A 21,047-nucleotide genomic window follows, 5' to 3' on the forward strand; every position below is an offset into this window, starting at 1 on the left:
ACCCATCATTGTTTTAAGTCCAATTACATTTTGAAAAACAAAACCAGTTAAAACATATTTTAAATACGTCAGTGCAGTTCGTGGTCGTGTATGATATCTTAACTTAAGATATTTTCATTTCAATATCAAGAATATATTATCAACTATATTAAGTATTGTTTCTTTTGCTCCTTGAGTATATCCACTGTTATTTCAGCTTGGACTTACCCCTCTGAACGACAACGACCCTCGTGACAAATACTACTACGAAGTCATGGTCGTCACGGGCATGCGTAGAAGTGCTGGGACGGATTCCAAGGTACGATTCGCCCTTATCAGGAGACGAAATGTATATCTAGGCCCGGGTCTCGTTTCACAACGCGATCTTAGCATTACGACTGCCGTAACTCCTAAAGTCGTACGTACGACAGTCGTAGCGATACGATTGCTTTGTGAAACAGGAACTTGTTCTTGACATTGATCCAGAGCCGTTCTTTTCTTGTCCAGATATTTACCTTGTAAATGGCGCGTCATATTGAATAGATAAAAGCATATGTTAAATTATCATTTTTTTTGTACTGTATGTACAGCACCTAAAAAGGATGAAGACTCTTTTGTGTGTTTTCTGTTAGCATTATTTTCATTTGTAGTGATGACCGAGCACACAGTGTCATAAACATATCCCAAAATTATTCATGATCATTAACTGTTTTTCGTTCAGTATACATCCTAAAAATTGTTCTGACGTCTGGATGTAAACTGCTGGGAATACAAACTCTCCCTTTCATCAAAAGCCAGATACGGCGTTTCTATCATATTCTTCAAGTGGCTGCAGTCACCCATGTGTTACCATGGTGATGTTGCATTGCAGGTGTTCCTCATCTTGTCCGGTGAGAATGACGAAACCGATGTGCGCATGCTCAATGACGATAAACGGAAGGTCTTCAGGCGTGGAAATGTGGATGCTTTCTTGATGTCGGTGCCAGAGTAAGTATAGTTAAATTTATACATTATATTATTCACAAGATGTTAAGGACACACGATTCTTTGACATTACTAAGTCTTTTAAATTAGTTAATGCGTAGTGGCATGGCAGTGAGTGAATTCAGTTTTACGCTACTTTTAGCAATATTATATTTTAGCAATATACAGGGGTGGAAAAAGCCCATTGCCCGACGTCCCAGTCCAGTGTTTTTTTTCTGTCGGGCAAGCAAATTTGTATATCACGTTGTACCAGTGTCCACTTGACTTTCCAATGTTAATTATGTTGTTTATTTAAAAAATCAACAAGAAAAGTGGCCGGTATAGTGGAAAAATTATCAGGGCAAGTGATTTTACATGTGCAACTGTACAGGAGTACACTAGCAATTTTAAAGTTATTTCTACCCCTGAATATAAAACAATTTTCTATTTCCAGGCCCCTCGGTCCCCTAAATTACGCCCGTGTGTGGCATGACAACTCCGGCAAAGGCAAGTTCGGGTCGTGGTACCTCAAGTACCTCATTGTCAGAGATGTGCAGACCGAACAGAAGTTTGTCTTCATCTGTAACAGGTGGTTTGCTGTTGAGGAGGATGACGGACAGGTGCGTTTCATTTGATAAATTCATATGTTATCCGTTCCACAGTCGAAAGACCCGTGAAGATCCGGCTTACATTTGATCTTCAATAACCCATGCTTGTCGTAAGAGGCGTGTAACGATATCAGGTGGTCAGGCTCGCCGACTTGGTTGACGCATGTCATCGGTCCCCAATTGCGTAGATCGATGCTCATGATGTTGATCACGAGATTGTCTGGTCCAGATTTGATTATTTACAGACCGCCGCCATATACCTTGAATATTGCTGAGTGCGGCGTGAAACTAAACTCACTCACTACAGTCGAAAGACAGTCGTGACAAATGTTAGTTATTGATCAAGTTGTTGATTCAAGAAGTGACACACCAGTAAATTAGGTGTAGTACTGACAAATAACTCAATTTAAGGTGTTTCCCAAATAGAAAAAAAATTACGATAGCTTACAAGGATGTGGAAAAGATGCATGAATGCAAAATTTCTTCCACCAAAAGGTACGCCATGTTGTGTGGAGAACGTTTGCCCACAGGGAATTGAGAAAGCAATTACAATGTACGCATATATACTGAAAGTAACAAATAAAGGAACTCCACTTCAACGCATTGTCATTTATTTCCTTTTAGATTTTCACCCACAGTGCAGTACTAAACATGCAAGATATAGAATCACCTTATACTTTCAGTTGTGCCCTTATTTGTTTCCCTCAGTATACATTGGCGTGGGAATCTTTGTCATATTTTGGACATATCAGTATGTATGTACAATATCATAATTATTTGAAGAACTAGTAGCATTAGTATTGTTATTGTTTATTGATTAAACCTAGGTTTATAAATATTGTTTAAATGACGTTTATAATCCTTGTGCAGGTCGACCGCGTGATCCCTGTTTCTGGCCTAGCCCAGATGACGGAGTTCGGCCACCTGTTCTCGGAGAGAAGCAAGAAGAACCTTGTAGATGGTCACCTCTGGTTCTCTGTGGTCGCCCGACCCCCCACAGAGTCGCTTCACCCGTGTCCAGAGAGTGTCCTGTTGTTTGTGTCTCCTGTTTGCCACCATGCTGTCTAACGCCATGTTCTACGGCCTAGCAGATGACCAGCCGGGAACGACCTTCACGTTCGGGCCGTTTGCCCTCAGTCCACAGCAGGTACTTGATATTTAAAAAACTGTTCTTTAAATTAGCTGTGACACATATTACTGTCACTCATAAATTTTGTCGTCACACATATTGCCGTCACACATCTTGCTGACACACATATTGTCGTCACAAACATTGTCGTCACACATATGGCCGTCACACATATTGTCGTCACAAAGATAGTTATCACACAGATTGCCGTCACACATATTGCTGCCACACATGTTGCCACAACACATATTGCTGCCACACATATTGCTGTCACACATATTGCTGCCACACATATTGCCGTCACACATATTGCTGCCACATATATTGCCGTCACACAAATGTCCTCACGCAGATTGCCGTCACAAAGATTACTGTCACCTATCTTGCCGTCACACATATTGCTGTCACACATATTGCCGTCACACATATTGCTGCCACACATATTGCCGTCACGCATATTGCCGTCACGCATATTGCCGCAACACACATGCCCGTCACACATATTGCCGTCACACATGTTGCCGCAACACATATGCCCGTCACACATATTGCCGTCACACCTTACAATTGATAAGTATTCTTGACATTCCTCTTCAAGCATTATCGTTGATAAGACACGATTCCAACATTAATCGTTACCCTTTCAGATCTACATCGGCATCATCAGCAACCTAATCGTGTTCCCAGCCAACTTCATAGTCATCACACTGTTCCGTAAGTCAAAGGCCAGGAAGATGAGGCCATCACGTCTGGAGGAAGCCCTGAAAAAGATGCCGAACAGAACATCTGCTTCAATGACCGACGTCAAGCCTGAAGTTGCTAGTGTCTGGTCAATGGGAGGAAGACCGAACAGTCAGGCAAAAAATCGACCCGAGAGCTCCCTCTCACAGACGGAATTCAGACCCCAGAGTGGAATGTCCCAGACTGGAGAGAAGAAGAAGAAGAAAAAGAAGTTCGAGTTACCTTGGTGGTGTCGCATCGTCGGGTGGATCGTGCTCTGGGCAGTCACCGGGTTGTCGGTTGCTTTTGTCACCTTCTATGGCATAATGTTCCAGGACGAGAAATGCAAGAAGTGGATTACCTCCATGCTGGTGTCCTTCTTCACGTCAATCTTCGTTACCCAACCAGTCAAGGTGTGTACAAGACGTGACTGAGTAACGCTGATTTCAATAGTATCCCATTGGCTTATCTTGGTCAGCTTGGTGAGGTGAGGTGAAATTTGGTTTATCGTCGTGCTTGAGAATATTTCGCTCATATGACGACGTGCATGCGTGTGGATGTGCGGCTGCTTGTACTAGCCCAGACTGAAGCTGGTTTTATAGTGCTTGCCCACTGAGATACCATGCCACAGTGAAGGATGAATACCCCACTTAGACACATTATACTGACTTCGAGCCGACCAGTCCTTGTTGTACCCATTAATGCCGAGCGCCAGGCAGGGACCAACAAGTACCATACTTTAACGTCTTTTGGTATGACGCGGTCGGGGATCGAACCCACGACCTTCCGCTCTCCGGGTGGTCAGCTTGGGGTGGGGTGGGGTGGTTAGTAGAAATTAAGCATAATGTACACATTCATCACTTTCGGGTACCCATGTGAACAGCTCGGTTGCAACAGACCAAGTGTAACAGTTTGGGATTCGAACCCGGTGAGTGAGTTTGGGTTTTTTCGCTGCTTTTAGCAACATTCCGGAAATGAACTTCACACACTGTACCAATGTGGGGAGTTGTACTCGTGTCTTCAGCGAGACAAGCGGACGCTTTAACCATTAGGCTACCCGCCGCCCTGAACCCGGTGTAAATAATGACTGTTACACAACATTTGACTGTTATACAACATTTAAACTGATACATTTCATCATCTATTCTGCCAGATAATAAAACTCTTTCGAAACAAATTGAAATGGATAGTTCATTGTAATTGAATATATTAAGTTTACTCTTCTTCCACAGGTGTTCCTGACCGCCATTATCTTCTCGCTGATCTGGAAGAACCCCGGGGAGGGTGAAGACGATCGGCCTGAGGATGAGGAAGAGCCCAAACTCGAATACGATGAGGAGTATCTACATGCCGGCGCTCAAACGGGTGAGTTAAACACCCGGGCCCACTTGCACGAACAGATCTTAACTCTGAGACCACTGTAACGCCCGTAATACGTACACTTGCACATGTAAGTTTGTGCAAATGGACCCCTTTATCTTTCCACAAAGTTAACGCTACAACGCCGTTCTTATAAAACAGGAAAGATGTATCCATATGATGGTTACCGCTATTTTTCCTTTTACCCCAAGCGAAATCTGTTTTGCAGAAAGTCGAGACTGACATTTGTGTAATTTTAAAATAGTTCTAGTGCTACGAAAGCTTTGGCAAAACAACTTTTATTTATCAAAAATAAGGGTTTCGCCAGCAACATAGTGTGAAACTTGGGCATGGTCATTTCTGTGCACCTCTGACCTGGAAAGGGATCGAAGTGCTAAAACAACCTTCACAACGGTGCTTGACAAAGACTTAGTCTTAACACAACATTTGATTTGAGAACTGGCATTAATATTGATCAATGAATATGCAGATGAAATACTTTGTACAGGAAAACTGCGATCACTTTGCAAGTTGTCCCATCAAAGATTTAGGGTTTAAATGAGACATAATTTGAGTTTCCACGAACCACAACTTGACATAAAAAGTAGTTTAAGGTACATCAGCATGAAACAACATGTCTTTTTCACATACAGTAAACATACTTATTACGGACACGTCAACGAACTGTTTGGGGTTTTCTAAAAACATTTTGTCCTGATCCCTTGTCATATATATTGGTTAAATGCAGATAACCAACTACGATTAAATCGAACTAAAATTAGAGGTCACTTCGATTTTGTTATATCCGTAGTTTACCGTATTTTACTTTTGTGCCCAGGAGGATTCGGAGCAGCTCGCCCACGAAAGATTGGGTACAAACCACCAGATCCAGAGGAACTTGAGAGGGCAAGAAAGCAGAGGCTGAACGAAATCAAGATGTGGGAAATCGTCAGAGAGCTGGTGTTCTATTCCTTCTTCTTGTGGATATTAATGGTCATCAGTTACCGCAGCAGGAACCCAAATGGATACCTCTACAAGGACACCCTAGAGAAGATGATCATCAAGAACAACCAGACTCTGCAATGGTTCACCAAGGTGGGTGCAATATATGGTTTTGGTTTTGGTTTGTTTGTTTGTTTGTTTGTTGTTTATCACCGCACTCAGCAATATTCCAGCTATATGGCTACAGTTTGTAAATAATCAAGTCTGGGCCAGACAATCATCCTCGATAATCTCCAGGGTATACGTTACTATCACTCTCCACTATACCCTGGATGCATCCACGGCTTGGCCCGATAATTATATTACCTCCCTTTGCTGGCTCCGCATTCTCATAGTAGCCAATCAGCTTAGGCGCCGTTACATCCGAGCTTGATAGCGTCAACAAAGATAGCGGTCGCAGTCGCGAAGGTTTGTTCGCAGTGTCACTCAGATTTTGGGGAAAATCATACAGACAAATTGACAGATCTGAAACTTTAAAAAAATATATGAAAGAACTTCTTCTACCTCGTTCAGAGTACCTCTGCATCAATTGTGTTGCTCAGTTTAAACGGTTAAATAATTTAAGAAGCGAAAGAGAGTTGTCATTGGTTCGCTCACCTTCCCAGCGTAGACACCTGATTGGATAAAAAGCCAGCCAAGGGAGGTAATAAAGCCAGCCAAGGGAGGTAAGCCGCCGATGCATCCAGGGTATAGTGGAGAGTGATCATAACGTATACCCTGGAAATTATCGAGGATGCCAGACAATTTACTGATCAACATCATGAGCATCTGTCTACGTAATTGGGGTACGATGACATGTGTGAAGCAGTCAGGGACCCTAACCATCCGATCATGTTAGTCGACAAGCACAGATTACCGAAAACCAATTCTAATCCGGATCTTTACGTAAATGTTTTAATGAACGATTGTTCCTGTCATATTCTGTTTTGGCGTACAACCAGTGACCACCTCATTTAACATAAATATATATGTCACTCAGGACATGTTAAAATTGTGGTTCGTGATTTTGTCATGACACTATCGGTCAGACAATTGCCCTATAGCTGAAATACTGCTGAGACCAGTCGTTCTCGGGGGCTATCTTTTTTCGACCCGAAATACTGACTGAGTTTGGTTTTACGCCGCTTTTAGCAATGTTCCAGCAACATCACGGCGGGGGACACCAGAAATGGGCTTCGAACATAGAACCCATCTGGGGATTTGAACCCGGGTCTTCGGCGTGACGAGCCAACGCTTTAACCACTAGGCTACCCTGCCGCCCCCGACCCGAAATTGCAAAATGATTTTAAGGGAATAATTCTTTATGAGGTGGGTAGCCTTGGGTTTAAAGCGCTAAAGACCGGGGTTAAATTCCCCATATGGATTCAGTGTTTGAAGCCCGTTGTTTGTGCTTCCTGTCCTGATATTGCCACGTAAAACATTACTCATTCACTCAAACATTCACCCTTTGTCAGATACACAACGGTCAGGAGTACTGGAAATGGGCACGGAGCGGCATGGTGAACGCCGTGCGGGCTAGCAGCTACTACAACAAGGACCCACCGCTCATGCTGCGAGGATTCATCGGCGACAAAGTGTCCAGGATGATGGGTTTTGCCACCATGAGACAACTTCGAGTTGAACAAGGTGCGAATGAGCCCTACAATTATCCTATCATATCTACAACCTTTTAATACAGCCCATGCTGAACATAATATCTGCCTCTTTCCTCTACCCATCTGGTTTTCCTCATCACAACCCGTCTTCTCCTGTTGCACGCATACATCATGTTCTGATGTGCTTGCATTTATTATTAAGAATCTCTAAGCGCCATTTTATCTGTTGCCATGGAAACAAGATTACAAGTACTGAAAGAAGATAAAACGTACTTGAAGAGATCAAATTGAATCAATAACTTTCCTGGTACCTTGTTATTTATTTGTCAGGCTGTTTTCATCCTTGACACGCTGTAAACTTGATGGTTGTAGTTGAGGGTATTCATTTCGACATTAGTTGTCATTTCTGTTTCAATTTCATATTTTTATTAAACCCATGCTTGTTGTAATAGGCGAGTGACGGGATCGGGTTGACAAGCTCGCTGACTTGGTTGACACATGTCGTCGGTTCCCAATTGCGTAGATCGATGCTCATGCTGTTGATCACTGGATTGTCTGGTTCAGACTCGATTATATACAGACCGCCGCCACATAGCTGGAATATTGCTGAGGGCAGCGTTAAACAACAAACCAATAAATCATAGCTATATATAAATCAATGCTTACTTATTGATGAACTTACGTGCTCACTAAGCTTTTTTTCCGTTTGGTGACGTATTTGGATAGCGTCAGTGACGTATTACCTTCCGATGTGTATAAGTTTTCGTTTTTAAAAAACGGGGAGGTGGGATAAATTAGTGGTCAAAGCGTTGCTCATTACGCCGAAAGCCGGGTTTGATTCGCCGCAAATGAAGTGAAAAACACACTTCTGGTGTGCCCCGCCGTGTTATTACAAGAATATTGCTAAAGGCGACGTAAATCTAAACTCTGTTACTTTTAAACCAAAATGCCACAATGGTATATGTTCAGTTTGTTCCCAGGAACATACGTACACGCTGTCCATGTTCATCATTCTATTGTTGGCATTCATTTGGCGATATATTACGAAAGTTATAAAATGGCACTTTCCTACTGAGTACCTAATATACACACCCTCCACTGGAAATTTAACGAGTAGGTTGTTGCTATTTAGCAATATCTTGTGAGTGAGTGAGTGTTTTATGCCGCTTTTAGCAATATTCCAGCAATATGACGGCGGGGGACTCCAGAAATGGGCTTCACACATTGTACCCATGTGGGGACTCGAACCGGGGTCTTCGGCGTGACGAAGCAGTATCTTGTAGTGCTAGGTATATGGATGACCGTGAAATGTTGAAAAGCATGAGAACATATTTGTTGACGTGTCAACTTCCTTTGTGAAGGGGCGGTGGGGTAGCCTAATGGTTAAAGCGTCCACTCGTCACGCCGAAGACCCGGGTTCGACTCCCCACACGGGTACAATGTTTGAAGCCCATTCCTGGTTTCAAAGACCGTGTTACTGCTGGAATATTGCTAAAAGCGGCGTAAAAATTCAAAAACTCTCTCTCTTAACCGGAATCCCGGTGATGAAGGGACGCGGAATGAGCACTGCAGTGGAAATATGATATGTCCCCCGCCGTGATATTGCTGGAATATTGCTAAAAGCGGCGTAAAACCATACTCACTCACTCACTCCTTTGTGAAAAATAATGCAACCTTTTAACGCATGTTTGGCTCTGTTGTAGGTTTATGCCACCCAGTAGATGTGATGCAGACAGTGATTAGCGAATGTAACGAGGCTTACTCCCTATTCAGCGAGTCGAAGGACAGTTTCTCTCCAGGATGGAAAACATTAGGCGTAAACGAGACAGCAAGGATGGAATACTCGTACAGGACCGCCTCTGACCTGAACGGTTATCCTTACTTAGGCCTGAGGGAACTCTATGGCGGAGGAGGTTATGTCGTTGAGCTCAGAGGCTCGAAAACCACACTTGAACAGAAAATGATAGCTCTAGAGAATGAAGGCTGGATTGATAGATACACCCGGGCAGTCTTTGTGGAGTTTACGGTCTACAACCCCCAGGTCAACCTGTTCGCGATCGCGACCATTTTAGCCGAGTTTGAACCGAGTGGGGGTGTCCTGACGTCGTATCGCTTTGAACCTGCGACGTTGCTGCCGTACATGACGTCGGTGATGCTGTTCCAAATCGTGTGTGAGGTTATCTACCTTATTTTCACGATCGTATTCATCGTCAAAGAGTTCCGTACGTTCCTCAAAGAAAGAACGAAGTACTTTAAGTCTTTTTGGAATCTTGTCGAGATATCGATCATTGCAATGTCAGTTTCATCTGTCGTTGTGTACTTCTACCGGTTGATCGTTACGAATTCCCTCACTAACGAGTTCAAACGTAACCATGGCAACGAATACATGAAGTTCCAATATGCTGGGTATTGGAATGAGATCTTCTCGTACATGATTGGCTGGCTAGTGTTCTTTGGCACTCTGAAATTCCTGAAACTACTGCGCTTTAACAAAAGAATGTCACTCCTCGCTTCCACCCTGAAGAACGGAGCTCACAGCATTATACACTTCAGCGTCTTGTTCAGCATCATGTTCCTGGCATTCATGCAGCTCTTCTACCTTACCTTCAAGAACGTCAGCACTGCCTTCATAACAATGGTCATCTCAGCAGAGTCCGGAATCCTGATGATGATGGGCAAATTTGACATCTATGGGATGCTGATGGTGGAACCAATCCTTACCCAGATCTACGTCTTCTTCTTCGTCGTGACCTGCACCTTCATCCTCGTCAACATGTTCCTGTCCATCCTCAACGAGACCTTTGCTTCGGTACGCGTGGACATCAGCAAACAGAACAATGACTACGAAATCGTCAGCTTTATGGTCAATCGGTTCAAGAAATGGACAGGACTTGGGACCGTACACACGACTCCACCAACCAACGCCGCTGGAAACAAGCCACCCACTGTGGAGGAGTTCCCGGACCGCATCGACCGCCTCCTCAACTCCATCTCCAACGTATACATGGACGACAACATCGGGGCGCTGCTGGAAAGCAAAGGAGAATCCAAGAAGATGGCGATGAAGAACATGATGAGACCGACAGCCCCGAGCAGCACACGAGCCGGCCCCACGAGAGTTCACACTCACTAAGTGTGGGTTAAACTGGTTCTATAGGCCCAGCACTAGTCTCACACTCACATGCGTGGACATTATAATAGCTGCTTTGCCTATACTGTCATACCGACTTGATGTCAAGTTTTTCCTTAGTTCAGTCTCTGTGTATCCATCGTAGTTCAGTTAGTAACGATTCGGAAGAAAAGCTGTGTTGTCTTATATAGACTATTACACAAATACGACGCGGGTATCTCAATAGAAAAAAAATCTAACACAATATTTCAGTGTGTTTCAGTTTAAATTTGCCTGTGATTATATACGCCAGTTACAGAAATGCATACAATACACTCTCCGTACGGTATGAGAACTGTTGAAGTCAATACCATACCAGTAACTTGAAAGAAAATGCGTTTTATGAAGTCGAAACAGAATACATTGTGTATTTCTAAATTTCTATGTGAATTGAAATTCTAATGTCTCCTGTCGAACATGTTACAAGTCAAGCTTTACTTCTGTATAATTCATGATCCAATCGGCAATATTCCATCTATGTCATTATAATTACAATGGGATACTCTAGAAACTCGTTATGGTGTTAATGTTTGTTATGTTGTTGCTTTAAATTTATTGATACTTGAGATAAACTGGTCTCACATTAGAACACCTGGTGTTCTCTCCATGATAATGTACAAGTCATTATACGAACGTTTTTGGCCTTTCAACCAATCAGTGATGAATGCTTCTCAACGAAATCATATCAAATGAAACTATTTAATTGATTCATTAATTTTGTTTTTATGTAATATACTTAGCATAACACTCGTTTTGTGGAACTTTTAAAGCTGAAATATCAATTACAATGTTATTTTCATATGAGGAAGAGCCTACATCCTGACAACCATATAGATTTCTTCCTGCAAATTTAACTAATGTTGGATAGATTTTATTATATTTCTGTTGTTTCATTGTCAAGATACTGTGATATTAAAACTGCTGTTTCATTGATGCAAACTTATTTTTCCTTATTGCGTCCGTCCATCTGGTATCTCTGAATAGAGACCTACATATCTGTTGCATTGTTAAAGGTTTTATCAAATCAATAAAAAGACAGTAGCAGACAGCATGTGTAGTTAGTTGTTTTTCATTGTTTTGCTTGTTTGGGTCTTGTTTAATGTCATCCTGAACAGGGGATCAGTGGGGTAGACTAGTGGTAAAAGCGTTCGCTCGTCACGCTGAAGACCCGGGTTCGATTCCTCACACGGGTACAATGTGTGAAGCCCATTTCTGGTGTCCGCCGTCGTGATATTGCTGGAATATTGCTATAAGCGGCGTAAAACCTCACTCATGCACCCATCCACCCTCAACAACGTTCCAACTATATGAAGACGATGAGATGCATCAGCTATCAGTGAGCCAGACCACCCGCAAGTTGCCTCTTAGGACATGGTTTGTTGAAGACCAATATCCGGGTCATCTTTTATCAGTTTCAGGCTCACTGGGCATGTAAGGTGAATTAGCGGGGAATAGTATGTGAAAGGTCGACTGATAATCAGTCATGACACCAGGTGTTCATGAAAAGCTGAGTATGTCCTGCCCTAATGGTAGCAACCGCCACTGACAAGGAAAGCAGCATGGAAACCAATCTGCCATCAAGTACAATGTTTACAGCCGAGGACTGTTCACATTACTCCAAAACTCCAGAACTCTGGTTAACACAACGACAAAATCCATTACATTAAGCCGAAGTCCTTCTTCCGGTTCACTTAACGCCCAAATCAAAATGTCTGGTTCACGTTATACTACAGCAGACTTACGTTTTTCATATACTCATGCCAATAATGGTTGTCACCCCCTTCAATTTTTTTAATTGGTGACGGGGTGTGGGGTGTAAAGTGGGGTGTGAGGTGTGTGGGGGGGGTTTGGGGGAGAGGGTGACAACCATTATTAATTTGGCATGAGTATATTACGCCAACCTGAAACTCCTTCTTTACACAGTAGGTCACTATACGGCTGAAATATTGCCGAGGTGACGTTACATTTTAACTCACTCACTCACTCACTTTACGCAAAAGACCCGTGCAGATCCGGGTTAGAATCGATGTTCAGTAACCCGTGCTTGTCGTAATGGGCGAGTAACGGGATCGGGTGGTCAGGCTCGCTGACGTGGTTGACACGCCATAGAATCCCAGTTGCGTAGTTGCCCACTACAGATTTCCGGTTCACATAACACTAAAGGGGTACCAAGTGGTGATGGCTTTTAGTCGTCATGTCTAATACATGTGTTCAGTTCTTCACATAATTTAAAAATTAAAGCTTTTGTATGGTGCCATAATGTTCCTGGATGATTCATAACTCTCTCACGCCCTCTATCATTACCCCAAACCATCTGACGCACAGCTACAAATGTCTGGTTGATAATTCAGCTCCATTTAAGAGCCCACGTTGACACTGTGCCAAATTCCAACCTTGTGTTATCTCTACTGAGTGTGTAGGGTTACGGACACTGGCCTTTAACAAAAGCTGAATATAATGGATTTTCAATTAATAATACAGTAGTTATTGACTGCGATTGTTTCCCGGCTATCTTGATTTGTACAGGAACTCGTATCGATTGCTCTTACAAGTCAGTTTTGTCGACTTTTATAGCTGAAAAACTGCTGATGCGGCATTAAGCAATATTCACTCGTTTCTTTGACAGCATGTATCGCATTTTGAACACTCGATGTGTATATAATGTATATACTGGCCACATAAAGAAACTGTGCACACAGAAAATATAAAGATATTCAGACAGTGTCTTCATACATAAATATAGGTGTGAACATAGCAAGTATTGGAGACAATCAAACGCTCATGCAGGTGCCAGGCGACGTGACGTCATTGATGGTGGCCTATGGACTTGTAATGTGTTACTGCACGTGCAGCCTGTGCAGCTGCACACAACATGTGAAACTCAGAAATTGCTGTCACTGTCGAAAGCTTGATCTTTGCTCATTCAAACGTTCACAAATTCACATGAAAAGTCACATGCACATCATGCCAAGATTAACATCTGCTCAACGTCATGAAGCCATTGGAATGGTTCGAGCAGGAATGAGCCAACAACAGGTGGCAGCACATTTCCAATGCCATCGTAACACGATATCTGCATTTGTCAGGCGTTAGGGAAACAGTAATGACGTCGCCGACCACCCCGTTCTTGGCGTCCCCGAGTAACGACGCCAAGACAGGACAGATGGATTCGGGTGACTCATCTCAGACACAGGTTCCAGACGGCAGTGACCACGTCCCAAACCATTCCCCAGGCCTTCAATGTTCATTTATCTATGCGTCGTCGATGCACTACTGTGCTTCACGCGCATGATGGTCATACTCGTTATTGACTGTGACTTCGACGTGTGACCCCCTACTCAATTGTTAACTTCTGACGTCATCGTTACGGATATTGTTCATGTTCTTTTTGACATGTTGTTGTGGCCCGATACTTCAGCTTATAAAGTGTCAACATCATTTCGTCTTTTCTGTGTTGTATTCCAATTCTGTAGGAATATTCTGTGTGCATACTTTCTTTATGTGGCTAGTATAATAAATCATTGATATGGATGATAACTTCCGGTGAATGATAGATGGACAGATGGATTCCTTAATTTTTATATCCTTTATAATCTTTATATGTGTATAGATGTATAATACACGTCATAGCATAACATTTGAGGAGTGGGAATGGGACTAAATTGCAATTTTCTACTTGGTATGCAGAGGTGAAGCTTGTTATTGCGGTCGGCATTCTGATTGCTGGATCCGCATAAACAGGTGTCCGTATTAGTGAGTGAGTTGGGTTTTAGCCGCTTTGATCAGTTTTCCAGTTGCCTTATTCATCTTGATGTGTGAGGAAGACCCGGGGTAATGAAGGTCTCAACAATTAACCACTGTGGTGAGACTCTCGAGAACGCCTATGGTTGTGCCACGCCCAGAAATATAATCGGGTTTTGAACATATGGTATAGCTGTTGGGCGTACCCAAGGGACGGAACTTTCCAAAGCGAAAGCGTCACGGCGAAGACGCGGGTTCGATTCCCCACATGGGTACAATGTGTGAAGCCCATTTCTGGTGTCCGTGATATTGCTGGAATATTGCTAAAATCATACTCACTCACTCACTCAAATGTGAATTGCGGCGCCTAAGAGGACTTGGCTACATTAGATTTCGTTTTAGTGTTAGAAAGTGATGTTCATGTAATTATGCATGCATGTAAGTTTTTCCATATGAACTGTCCAGAATGTTTTCCCAATCAACGTGTCCAGAAAGGACTGTCTCCGTAGTCTAGTGGAGAGAGCGTCTGAAGTTGAAGCCCCAGAAGACGTTGCATGGTATTTGCTGCCAGTGCAGGAGATGGAACAAGAACTGGTCGGCTTGGACATTAAACCAACATCAGTTTAAACTGATACAAGCTGACACGTGCACACACACAGAGACACACAGACAAAAATGCACACACCAAGGCACACTTGCGCACACATACACACAACAAACACATATGCACACACAAACACACATGAACACGCTGACACACACATACATACACACACACACACATCCACGTCTCTATTCACGTTCAATAATCTAACGATTCCAACTAGAAGGTAAAACCGTATCGGTTGGATGACCATCACTTCGTATTATACATGCACCCTAAGATTATCTGTAGTTAAACAACTGACTTGCCATTGCATGTGTTTGTGATAGGTGCCAGGGGAACGCTCACCTTTTCAGCGGCATCATCATAATAATAATGGCTATATATAAAGCGCCTTTATCCACGCACCTGTGCATGCTCAAAGCGCTAACGTATTATTAACCCAGATAACCCAAGCTGCCTGTTAGGCGCTAGAAGGTTTACAGTCATCCCAGTTACCTATCCCACCGGGAACCCATTCACTGCTGGGTGAACAAAGACAATTCATGGACAAACTCACTTGTGCTTCGTAGTGGGGCAGGACCGAAGTCTTAGAAATTCCGAGGACTTAAGCTGCCAAACACGGTCACCCATTCAAGGACTTTCCAACCCGTAAAGGTCCGGGTTAGAATGAACCTTCAGTAACCCATGCTTGTCGTAAGAGGCGACTAACGGGGTCGGGTGGTCAGGCTCGTTGACGTGGTTGACACATGTCATCGGTTCCCAATTGCGCAGATTGATGCTCATGCTGTTGATCACTGGATTGTCTGGTCCAGACTCGATTAATTACAGACCGCCGCCATATAGCTGGAATATTGCTGAGTGCGGCGTAAAATTAAACCCACTTACCCAAGGACTCTCCACGCTCAACGTTGCTTATTTGTGACCTGGGCGCTATGCATAGGTCCACACACCACCACTTTATCATGACGTGACTGTGATACAAAATACACGCTCGTGATGAAGTCGGAATTGTACAGTCGACTTTGCTTTCAGCAGAGATATAAATATTGAAAGGGGTTTGTCAGTGATATTTATGTGTGCGCTTGGCACCTAATACTCGGTTCCGATGTATAATAGATAATGTGTCGCTGGTGGTATTCTCCTATTACACGTAGTCTCTACATATTCTTCTTAATCATGGGAATCTATGAGAGTTGGCTTCTCAGGCTGTATACCCGATTTAGGGTCACAGAATGGGAGGAATGTGCGAATATTATTGGCCATGTCTGTTCCTGCCAGTTTTCATGGGTGGCGGGGTAGCCTAGTGGTTAAAGCGCGAGACCTGGGTTCCATTCCCCATATAGGTACACTGTGTAAAGGATGGACTACGTAGTGTGAGATACCATGCCGCCGTATGACATGGATATCTGGACTCACTCACTCACTCACTCACTCACTCACTCACTCACTCACTCACTCACCACTCAACCACTCAACCACTCAACCACTCACTCAACCACTCAACCACTCAACCACTCACTCAACCACTCACTCAACCACTCACTCAACCACTCAACCACTCTCAACCACTCACTCAACCACTCAACCGCTCACCCAACCATTCAACCATTCAACCACAACACCACTCAACCACTCACTCAACTCACTCAACTCAACCACTCACTCAACCACTCTCAACCAAACCACTCAACCACTCAACCACTAACTCAACCACTCAACCACTCACTCAACCACTCACCCAACCACTCACTCAACCACTCAACCAACCACTCAACCACTCACTCAACCACTCACTCAACCACTCACTCAACCACTCAACCGCTCACCCAACCATTCAACCACTCTCAACTCAACCACTCACTCAACCACTCAACCACTCACTCAACCACTCAACCACTCAACCATTCAACCACTCAACCACTCAACCACTCAACCACTCACTCAACCACTCACTCACCACCCACTCACCCACGCCGTCTTGGTACAATGACACGCTACAAACCAAACATAACTCTGAAATTGACCAACCATCCGCTTGGTCACCTCTTACAAGCAGCATAGGTTGCTTGGGCCCCGGAATCCCGGTGATGAAAGGAACACTATGTGGAAATATGACCTGGTCCATTAGAATACATGAAACAGCATCCATGTTTAACATAAATCACACCTCTAGTTTCGGCACATTTTCTGAATACCATACGCACGGGTTGGTACTTGAGAAATGCCAAGGCTAGTTTATGGCTCTACCCGCATCGATTGTTTCCGAGTTGTAAACGGCACCTTGTCTTGGAATGACATGACCTGATAGCTGGCGCACTGGAGTTTGGGCAACCGTGATGTTCATTGTTCCGAGACACTGATGTCTAATGCTATGTTTGGTGAGCGTTGTTCTCGGACATTAAGGGGCGGTGGGGCAGCCTAATGGTTAAAGCCTTGGCTCGTCACGCCGAAGACCCGGGTTCGAATCCCCACATGGGCACAATGTGTTAAGCCCATTTCTGGTGTCCCCCGCCGTGATGTTGCTGGAATATTGCTAAAAGCGGCGTAAAACCAAAACTCAGTCAGTCAGTCAGTCGGACATCAAGGTCAGATTGCCATCCCACTTATCCGGAAGATGGCGTGAATACCACTAGGCTACCCCACCGCCCTGTATGAGTGTGGGAGAGAGAGAGACAGAAGGAGAGAGACAGGGAGAGAGAGACAGATGGGGCGATATCCTGATCAGTATTACCACGTAACTGATACTAATATTTAGGTTCATCTACATCAACGAAATTGATGTGTACATACGTCCCTTTCTTATATACATTCGATCAAAAATATATTGTTTATGCCAAATATTGACTAGATCTTTTCATATGCACGATATTTTAAAATAACTTTGATAAAACCATAAAACTTACATACAGACAGTGAATTCATATGCACAGTGAATGCACTGTACATTATATTGCTCAATGTCATTGTATATGGGTGTTATGTTTAATATACTAAAGTGTAATTGGCCCTGCTAGTATTGTAAGTATGTGCGATATTGTCCGTCATACCTTATTGCAGTCTAATGTATATCGTATCGCAGTATGTATTCTGTCGAGCAGAATAAAGAGTACACTTAGTCTTGTGAATTGAATTTTGAAAATGATACAACCGACTCCTGAGAGGGTTCACTCCCATCAGTTAGACGTCCCATTAGCTAGACATCCCAATTGTCAGACACTGGACTAGGGATTAATTAGGGCAATACCCATGTATAAATGGGAATGTCCCAATTGGATATTTCATCCAGTTAGTTGAACCTAAGGAAAACTGTTATTGTGTATAACAATCTTGGAGTTATTTTTGATAGAAAATGTTCTTTCAAATTATCTTAATCAAATCTCTGTCAATAAGCTACTAAAGCCATGTATATTGTGAGAGAGAAAGAGAGGGGGGAGAAAGAGAGAGGGGAGGGGAGAGAGAGATTGGTGGGGTGGCAATGTCAACTGTAGGCCTGGGGCAGTAATGTGGGACACTAACCAGTAATCACACGACAGAACCCTCCCATCACAACCCTAAGGAGAGGGGGAGCGTGAGAAAGACGGTGTGTGGGTGGTGGGGTGGGGTGTATTTAAGGGGGGGAGAGACTGGCAGAGAGAGTACAACTGTAAATTGAATTTTTTTTTAAATATATAAAAGGAAGAGTGAAAGAAAGAGAAAAAGTATCACATTACTTACTTATCAGGCAATTACCAAACTGAATCTTAGACATGTACTCAATGTCTGTTAAGGGAAAACGTTACAAAATGAGTCCAGGTGTTGAAGAGATAATTGTTTGAAACATATCCTCTAGGATTCTTGTAATTATTCATTAGAATAGCCTTCCCGGTTGGCTATATGAGCTCATGGGGTAGATGGGTCACGTGCACCAATCAGAACGCAGGACACCTGTGACGTCATGTTCCTGGCATTCCTACCCGTTTCAGGGCGATAGCGACCACAAAGCGCACAGTCAGTATGCTGTGATGGCTGCCTCCATACCTGTGCCGCTTGTTATCATATCTGTAAGTATTCTTCTTATTTAACAGTGTGTGATCTTTTCTCCAGGTTTGAAACATTAACTACTCTGATGTTTCAATCCAACGGCCAGTTTGTTTATGATATGCTTGTATTTTCAGCTGGCTTTTTTAAAACTGGGTCAAACAGGTATGTACCGTATATCGTATGTTCATTGTAAGAATACAATCACCTGCAGGAATGGTGTATATGGTAGGGGTTCATTGTCTATAAGACGGGTGTCAAGTTGCCGTTTTCATCAACACCCGTCCTGGTAAAGCTGGCACATTACACAAGCTGGTGTAAAACCATTTTTAATCAATTTTGCAATTCGCTTTGATTTTTAAAAGGGAGTGTATTGAGGTGATTTTCTAAAGCGGTGGATTGTTAATAAGTAATTTTAAAATCCGGTGGTTTGTAAAATATCACATTATGCAAAATATGATTTTTAAAAGCGGGTGAATTTGGATATATGTGATTCTTAAAAGTGGTAATTTAAGATATGATGCATAATCTTAAACATTAGTGGCGGGTGCATTTTGATTGACCTTTCGGACGGGTTATTGATCCACAATTCACCAAACTGAGGACATGGTTTATTGTTAAATTTGTCTTCTTGTTGTTGTTGTTGTCGTTGTTGTTGTTGTTGTCGTTGTTATTGTCGGTGTTGTAGATGGGTATTTATAAACGTTACACGTCTCCATAGTCAACTACAAGTATTCTTTCCTTTGCGCGCCAGTTCCTGTCTGGAATATCTTAAACTAATAGACTGAACCTATATATTTCACGCTTCCCTAATGTTGTTCTAAAACAAAGCAAATGTTAAACAGCAATTTATACATGAAGGTTTAACATTTTTGCCAAGAGGTCATCCGAGAAATAAATACCAAGGTCAAACTTTATTATTTAAATATCATTGATTTGTGGTGGGTATATTGCCTCCATGGTAACACGTCCTTGTTGTACCCCCTTAGTGCCAGGAAGGGTACAACAATGTCCTTTAGCGTCTTTTGGTATGGCGGGACAGGGGAATCGAATCACCATAAGTCCATTCTCCTGGCAGATGCTCTACCCATTTGACCACTTATGTGTTCCACCATGAATTTGTTGTTCAGAGTCATTTTTCAAAATATTTGAACAAAGTACCATAGAAGTATTTTTTTATTTATAATTAAATAGGGAAATGTAGGCACATATGTAAAATGCTTTTGTTATTTTTTTTAAAATAGGGAAAAGTGTGTGCTAGCCTAGTAGTTAAAGTGTTCAGTCGTCATGCCGAATATCGGGGTACAATTCCCAATCTGGGTACGACTTGAAGATCATTTATAGTGTCCCCCGTCGTGATTTACATTGCTGAAATAAAAGCGACATAGTACCACTATCATCGATTTACATCAAGAAACTGGAGGAAAACACATGATGATTATTATATTATATTAATTAAAAAACATTACAAACAAATGTTACAGTAGACATCGGTTTGATGTACCCTGTTATTGCGAGTGAGCGGGCTGAGAAAATTCGCTAAAGGTGAACTAACAAAAGTCGATATGGAGTTTACTCGATTTGTACGTAATATCCAAGGCAACCATTGCTTCCCTACCTAGCAACAATCGAAATTATTCTTCAAACAAGAAAGTCATAATTACTTGGTTTCATATTATTAGCGTTTTAGTCTTTGCAGTAACACAAATATGTTCATTAGTCGTCAATTTCGACACAAGCCTGAAACAGATATGACGTTATTTTATTCATGAGCTTTTGGCTTGAAATGGTAACAGCTCTTGCAGTCGACCTTACTGGCCTAGGCTTTATGTTGCTGTGGAAAATTCCCCTCTTTTCATATTTGAAAGTCATCATTCAAAAGATTTTTAAAAATATGTTACCAATCAAAAGTCTCATCTTCTACGGGTTTTTTTCATATTTTTTTTCTTTTTTGCTTTTCTTTCATTTTTTAATCAATAAAGTAAAACGTATATTGATAATGATATCATCTATATCTTTAGATGACAGAAGGAGATATGGCGATCTCCGTTAAATCTTTTTTAATATATTGAGGTTAGACCAGATCCAAACCGGAAATTCTTATGTACCGAATGTATCCTATTCTGTTGTTTTGTTGGTTTTGCGTAGGTATAAAGCA

At 42.6% G+C, this 21,047-nt stretch overlaps 1 protein-coding gene across 1 annotated transcript; it reads left to right on the top strand.

The window, feature by feature from the left end:
• The first annotated feature begins 2,423 nt into the window (after window positions 1-2,423).
• LOC124259889 (polycystic kidney disease protein 1-like 2) lies at window positions 2,424-11,572 on the top strand. Its single transcript, XM_046694111.1, has 6 exons — window positions 2,424-2,697; window positions 3,327-3,812; window positions 4,632-4,764; window positions 5,597-5,853; window positions 7,215-7,386; window positions 9,059-11,572. Exons 1-6 carry the CDS (start codon window positions 2,509-2,511, stop codon window positions 10,486-10,488), a joined length of 2,667 nt encoding a protein of 888 aa, XP_046550067.1. The 5' UTR covers window positions 2,424-2,508; the 3' UTR covers window positions 10,489-11,572.
• Window positions 11,573-21,047: the final 9,475 nt, after the last annotated feature.

The sequence above is a fragment of the Haliotis rubra genome, unplaced genomic scaffold, assembly GCF_003918875.1.
Source record: "Haliotis rubra isolate DU_JTF1 unplaced genomic scaffold, ASM391887v1 Scf74, whole genome shotgun sequence".
Classification (NCBI taxonomy): Eukaryota; Metazoa; Mollusca; class Gastropoda; order Lepetellida; family Haliotidae; genus Haliotis; species Haliotis rubra.